The sequence below is a fragment of the Fulmarus glacialis genome, unplaced genomic scaffold (genome assembly GCF_000690835.1).
Source record: "Fulmarus glacialis isolate BGI_N327 unplaced genomic scaffold, ASM69083v1 scaffold8663, whole genome shotgun sequence".
NCBI lineage: Eukaryota > Metazoa > Chordata > Aves > Procellariiformes > Procellariidae > Fulmarus > Fulmarus glacialis.
Genome location: NW_009204836.1, coordinates 4074 through 11291, shown reverse-complemented (window position 1 = coordinate 11291; position 7218 = coordinate 4074). Strand labels below are relative to the sequence as shown.

At 36.1% G+C, this 7218-nt stretch overlaps 1 protein-coding gene across 2 annotated transcripts in view; it reads right to left on the bottom strand.

The window, feature by feature from the left end:
- RAB5A (RAB5A, member RAS oncogene family) overlaps positions 1-5595 on the bottom strand; it is an 11840-nt gene extending 6245 nt beyond the window's left edge. The window contains exons 1-3 of one of the 2 annotated variants that reach the window (XM_009575143.1): positions 5341-5595; positions 1490-1641; positions 390-512 (exon numbers count right to left, since the gene is read on the bottom strand). In XM_009575143.1, the coding sequence (XP_009573438.1) occupies positions 390-512; positions 1490-1641; positions 5341-5503 (438 nt within the window). In that variant the 5' untranslated portion in view covers positions 5504-5595. The remainder of the gene's footprint in view (positions 1-389; positions 513-1489; positions 1642-5340) is intronic. The other variant, XM_009575144.1, reaches the window with a different exon arrangement.
- Between the last annotated feature and the right edge of the window lie 1623 nt (positions 5596-7218).

Below are 7218 nucleotides of genomic sequence, written 5' to 3'. Positions count from 1 at the left end.
CCTGCTGAAAAGCCAGAGAGAATGGTTTGCACTTGACAGTTACTGCTGTGTCATCCATTGAAACTCTAGTTACTGGTTATTTTGGATAGGGGACAGGAAGAGGTCACATCAAAGAACAGAAATTCAATTAGCCTTAAAGATATGCAAATAAATTAGTTACTCCTCAAAGTCAAACTTAATTATTCAAAGAAATCTATTGCTACATACCACTTGTACAGAAATAAATTTTTCAGTAGTACGTCTAATTTAATTAGTTGCAGTTGACGTTTATATTTAACAGCATGACCTCTATAACAACTGGCTAGGCTATGCATATAAGCTCCTTGTAGGTTTATTTACTTTCTATTCCAACAAAATGCTATTTCTATAAACAGAAGTTATGTACATACCTGGAAATCCACAGCTCTTTTGTTAGCTAGATCGGCTTTGTTTCCTGCTAAAGCTATTACAATGTTAGGACTTGCTTGTCGCTGAAGTTCTTTGACCCAATTTTTCGCTCTGGCAAAGGATTCCTGTTAATGATTGCAAAATGATGCAACTGAGTTCTACCATCCTTTTGTACTCACCTATTATCCCAATCTCTGTTATCTATACTTCAAGCAAAAGGCCAAGGTAAGGCTGCTACCTTTGTCCAAAAGCACATTCCAACTTGCCAGCTGAGCTTTTAAAATGAAACATTCCTACCTTAGTTCTCAAATGTGCTTAGTTGGGATAATGTTGAAAAAAGTAAGTGAAGACAGGATGATCTTTATGTAGACAAAGTAAGAAAAGAGAAGTGGTTAAGACAGAAAATGGGAATTTTAAATTCTCCTCTAGAAGAATCAAGTTTATGAACAGCTATATTGAAAAGGTCTCAAAACACCTTCTAATTACGGAGCACTCTTCATTATGGTACAGGGTTTCTAGGTTTTCTGCGGGTTTTGGTTTTTAAGTCTCATTTTACCAAAAACAAGTGAAGCTTAACTGATCTAAGTTCAAATAAAAAGAAATCAAATAACCTTAAGTTTTTGTCTCAATGGCTTATGCTACCTTTACAATCCTTTCCTGTAACTTGCAATAATACAATATTAAAATAATGTCTTTCACTATCAGAAATAAACTGCCATCAGCAACGTGGGGAGAGTAACAGCTCAATTTTGGTGAACTGATTTAAACGTGGGTTTGAAACACTTCTACAACTGAATTTGCTTTCTTTCTCTCTCTTTTTTTTAATACAATAAAAAAACCCTAGAAATGGTCTTTTGGCAAGAAAAGTTTACAGACACAATTTAACATTACATAGTCCAATATGAAATAAGCAGCCTCATCTAGTTGAAGATGTCCCTACTCATGGCACGGGGGTTGGACTAATGACCTTTAAGGTCCCTTCCAACCCAAACCATTCTATGATTCTATGATTCACACAAGTCAGTGAGAAAAACTAAGGAAAGATCGATGCAAGAGTGCTACCTTCCAAATCCCCCTTGTGCCTCCCTAATATAGTACTTACCTCATTTGTAATGTCGTATACCACTATAGCTGCTTGCGCTCCTCTGTAGTACATGGGTGCTAAACTGTGGTACCGCTCTTGCCCAGCTGTATCCCAAATTTCAAATTTTACCGTTGTATCATCAAGACACACAGTCTGGGTTAGAAAAGCAGCTACAAAAAAGATAGAGGTGCTGAAACCAGAAGGCTGCTTATATCTCTATATTCATATAAAATTATGTTCATAGAGATGCAAATATGATTTCCTTAAACAATTCAAGCCTATTATTAAAATACAGCACATTTTAAGCAAGCATTAGCTGATAGACCGTAACTCTGATCAACACAGAATAGTTATTTAAACAACCAGCCTTTCCTCAAGTTAAAGACATAAGAAAGCAATAATTGGAAAGAATGCCCTTTTTCTTTGTAATAGTGAATATGAGTAACCATAAGCCTTCTCTTAAGTCTTCTAGATACATTTCATCCTGCTTCAACAGACTATCCAGAGTACCAATAATAGCATCCCATCATGCTATAATTCCGTAGTTCAGATATTTACACTTCTATACATTTACACTACTTGAATAGTATCTTAAAGCCTTGATTTTCAGCTCCTGACAACTCCACCTTAGCTAATTGTTATGGAAGAAAGAATCACTTCTCAAAAGTTCTTGTTCTTAAAGCAGCCATATTTTTGACTTTGCAAGTGATCTCAAGAATTAATTTCAGCATAATTTTGACAGCCTGCAGTTTCAGGGAAGCTTGCATCCATTGCCACTACAGCTGAATGCATTACCATAAATAATGGTCTTCTAATTACAGAAAACAGTAAGTAACTTATTCCAAGTCTTCAAACAGTTACTCCTAGCAAGGATTTTCCATTCAGATTAAGGTACGTATTAGAAATGTGGAGGTGAGTTCCCACACAATATAGAAACCCATATTTCAAAACTAAGCTAGAATCTCAAGAATTTCTTGGGGTAAAAAAAAACACAACTGAAAAGCAAGATTTCCTTCTACTGGGTTCTCTTAGCCCTTTGAGTTTTAACTCAGCCACCTGTTCTACCTTAGCTATTGAAGTTTAAAAATAAGCACACAACTATTACAGTGGTCTGATGAACTGTCTTGATTACCTGCTTTACAGTCATGTTGTTTGCCCAGTTATAGTACATACACAGCAGAAAATGCAACAATTCCAAGAATTTAGATGAAAGTTTGAGCAATCCAGCATAAATGCTTGGAGTTGTTTTTCCAGTCATGACAGACATTTAGTGAAATACTGTGGACTGGCTTGCCCTTGCTCCTTCCACAAACAAACAAAAAAAATTTTAAGACCTTCTGCTTGATGAAATGCTAAGGGAAGACCCCTACTTGGCTGAACTGGGGACTCCCATCACTAAGCATACTGACAGATTGTGGCCAATTTAAATCAAACATCTAAAGAGGCACTGATCCATAACCCTTGCGTACCTGTGATGTTACCCTGTCCCACACACTCCAAGACATCATAGCCTATGAATCATTCCAAAACTGCTGCAACTTTAAACTCATTATAGTAAACCAAAGGCAAGTCAATCTTGCTTTATAAAGGACACTAACTACCATATAGAAGCTGACTAGTTAAGTGGTCAGGTGTTCTGCTTCAGGGGTATTAGCATCCATCACAGATGAGCAGGCAGGTTGGAGAAGGTAAAGGCTTTGATGTTCCAATGTTAAATCACCATAAATCTCTCTAAATGTTAAATATTCAAGCACTGGCAAAACAAGCTCCTCTTGGTAGCTCCCTAAGCAGCCCAGAACCAAAATAAAGAGAAAAAAACCACACATCCTGCATCAGACTAAGGGCTTCCTCCTCAGAACCAGATCAATATTATATTTCTCCAAGGCAGAGACAAGATGTTAAACAAGTGGAATTTGAAGTTCTTACAGACATTCTCTTCAACAGAAGAATGTACCTACGCTCCATAAATAAAGGGATGTACTCAGGAAAAGATTTAAAACAAGGGTTTTATTCTATAACATCCTCTTGTTTTTGTTGAAAGGAACATTTCAACCACCATAAAATCCCAGTTAATTTCTGCAAACAAGGTAACTTTCTTCTATCTTGCAAGACCATAGTAAATTGACAATTAATCAGCTGTGTTAATTATCTGAAAGCCTATCATCCTTAACAGCCATACTTTTGTCTTAAGCAACTAGCAGGCATTGCTACGCTAGTCTGAAGTGGCAAAGTCTTAGTTATCAAACACACCACCACCAACCAACATGTCTGCCTTTAACTGCACTCTTTTTCAGATGTTTTTATTCAGATCCACAATGCACATAAGCTGCTCTTTGTTAAAAGGCCCTTCTGTATACAAAGAAAATTATGCCTTAGGCAACTACAAGCTACAGAGTTAGACAGCTTTCTCTATAGAAAACTTTTTCTGAATCCCAACATTGCTACATTTAATCTCTCTCAACTGTATTATATGGCATTTCCTTGTTTCTATTTTATATAGAAGAGGCGCAAGTTAATAGAGAGATTACACTAAACTCTATATATCTGAACTTGAACTTAAGCTCTTGTTTAACCTTTGTATAGATTTTAAACAGTGTAAAGGGTTTGGGTTATCCCTAGTTCTACCCAGACACTGAAACAAGAAAAAAACAAAAAGGAGGTTAAATGAATTGGAGATTGCTGAAATTGAACAATGAATTTCACTTAATTTTAAGAGTTTTGAAAAACGACGTTGATATTGGGAAGTTAATTCACTATAGATCTTTGAGAATGCTCTCCATATTACCACATAGCTGTATGAGATAATACAGAAACCTTTCAGGCTAGCCCTTATCCTAAAGCCATTATAAAACGCACAAAGCCAAAAGTGAGCATTAGTAAGACTGCTGAAGAAGGAAAAAAGTGGTTCTCCATTTATGCTGACAGATATACAAAATAAACACATGTAGCAGCTAGAAATAGGTTAAAAAACCCGAAGCAATGAAATTCAGCTGGTATTTATTTTTGTAAGCTTTGTAGATTTTTTACATTTCAACAACTGTTCATGTGTAAAGACATATACAGACCACTGAAAGGGCTTCACATAAATACTACAATGAAACAGACCGATTCATGCAAGCAGTAACAGGGACTACCAGAGAATATTTATCAATCCATAAAATGCATATTTTTTTAAGTCTGTATGCCGTTAGGTAGTTTTAGGATAAGTTTAAATTTATCCAAGGAGCTCAAAGCACAAATAGCTTCAGCATACAATATAACAGAAGAAATGTGCCGGGGGGGGTGGGGTAAAATCTGTTCACAGTTAAACAGATTTTTTTTTTTTTTTTTAATTCTAGTAGCCAGCACCTGTTTCGTTTGAAGTCACAAAATGTAAAAACAGCACATTAAATTCTCTGATTACTAACAAAGAAAGGTATATCCAGAAATATAGCAAGTTCTCCCAAATCAAAAGCAAAGCCAGGATGCGTAAATGACCACAAAACCTTTTTGGAAGATGCAGCACTTAGTTTTCATAGAAACTAAGTTCTTAATTCTTATTGAGGAGTTATTTCATGCTTAAGCATACAGCACAATTAAAACAGCCACACATCCACCCACAAACAAAATGTAACATCAAGCCCAGTTTTCAAAACTATGCAGTTCAAGTACACGTTTGCTTTCTCCACTTGAGATGTATGTTTGCTACAGCCATGTGCCAACTACAACTTTTAGCTGAGAAAGTTATAGTTCTCAATTAGAGACACAGGGCTCAGATTTGATCCTTGCTGTCAATGACCCATTCTAGAAGTGCCGTTACATTCAAGGTTGTCAAGGGCAAGGGCAATATAAACTCAATGTGAAACAAATTAACAGGACAATTTTCTCACCTCCAATTGTGCTTTCTTGAAACTCATGAAACTGTCCTTTTACAAAACGAAGCACCAAACTTGATTTGCCAACTGCAGACTCTCCTAAAAGTACTAGTTTGAACTGGCAAATTTTATTTCCAGCATTTGGCCCATTGGGTCTTGTTGCTCCTCGATTAGCCATGCCCAAACTAGAAAGAAGTCCTTTGTTTCAAGCTCTTGAAAGCAAGTTCCAGGATTCAGATCTCAGTGGTGCTTCTGCCAGTAACAACCTGGTTATGAAAAGACAGTGGGTGATATTAGATTTACAAATGAAGTAAAAAAGAAATTTAATTCACTAATGCAACATGGATTACATATAACTTGCCTTAATATTTACCAAAGTCAACAGTCCAGAGTAAATCGCTGTTAAGATGTCAACTATAGACAAGATCTATGACAAATGAACCAGTTATCTTCTGCAATACCTCATTTTCCCATTAGAGATTCAAATTAGGACATTAAAATCCAATTAAGTTTCTTGCTTGCAAGACTTCAGTCTCTTATTTCTTAACCTATCAAGATTGAAGTATAACACAACACATCCAGACTTTCACATTATTGGTAAAATATCAAATGACAAGAAATAATAATTTTTTCCATAATTTTGCTATTGCTAAGCAATATTCTGAAGTCAGCACCACTAAAGGACACTAAAAAAATTGAGCAAATTGGGAAAACTCAATCACCACGTCAAGTTCTTTGCAAGTATACCTCATCAATTCACTTCTATCATGTATATCAGAAGCAACTTCCTTAATTAAAAGTACAGAAGATCTTGACGTAGAAATCATTAATACCTTCTCTAGTTAACAATTACACTTTGAGAAGCAAAAATACAAAGCCTTCCACATGTACAAAAATGGACTGTCTTGACCACTAAGAATTCCAGATCATTTTGTGCAAGCCACCAGAGAACTACTGTAAGATGATGAATTGCTATTTCCAATACTAACACATGTTCTAGCAGATCAATATTCACAACAGAGATCTTTCTTAAGAACAAGTATGAACAGTGTATTCCTTAGTCTACCTACTCTTCTTTCAAACTCTTTAAAAAAAAGAATCACAATATTCATTCATATGGACAGGGAAGCCTTTAGACTCTGCTGGTATCACTTCTGAGCCTAAGATTTATGCTTTTAAACACTTAACAGTAGAGATTAAATATTTTTGCAGGTAGGCATTGCTGTATAAAAAACTGGCATAATAATTATCTGTATTATCTTTCCTCCCAGTTCTCAGAACAAAATTCCAAGTGAGCCCACAGGAAATATACCTCAGTGATGGTCACTGAGCTCTCAGTGACAGAAACATCTGCTTCTGTATTTCTGCTAAAAAAAAAAAACAAAAACAAAAAACCAGAAAAAAACCCCAAAACCAAAAACCAGCCTATAACTTTGTCCTACTTGAGGTGATTATTTACTTGAACTGTGCACACTTTGTGGGGATACAGCTGTTCTAGCATCTAGGATGCAAGCAGGTTAGTTTAGAGCACATTCTCCTAGTGCAAAAATGGCTTTAATACCTATGTTGCAAAAAGGTAAGCAAACATACTACTTTCAAATGACTTCTTGCTCTTTCTTCCTTATGGTAAAGTAACCACATTTTAAACCAAGCAGTAGTCTTTACCCATCTTCCCATTTCAAACCACTTACACATGTATCAGGCACTTGAGCATTCCAGTTTGCTACACACCTAGCTCAGACACTAAGCCTTCATCCTCCTTCCTAACTCTCCCTTCTGTAAAGTCAACACAAGTCCTGAAGAACCTTCTTTTCTGGAAGGTGCTTCTAACACTCTAGCAGAACCCCATCCTCCACTAAGATATTCCCTTACAAAGTAATTCCCACGCAATAA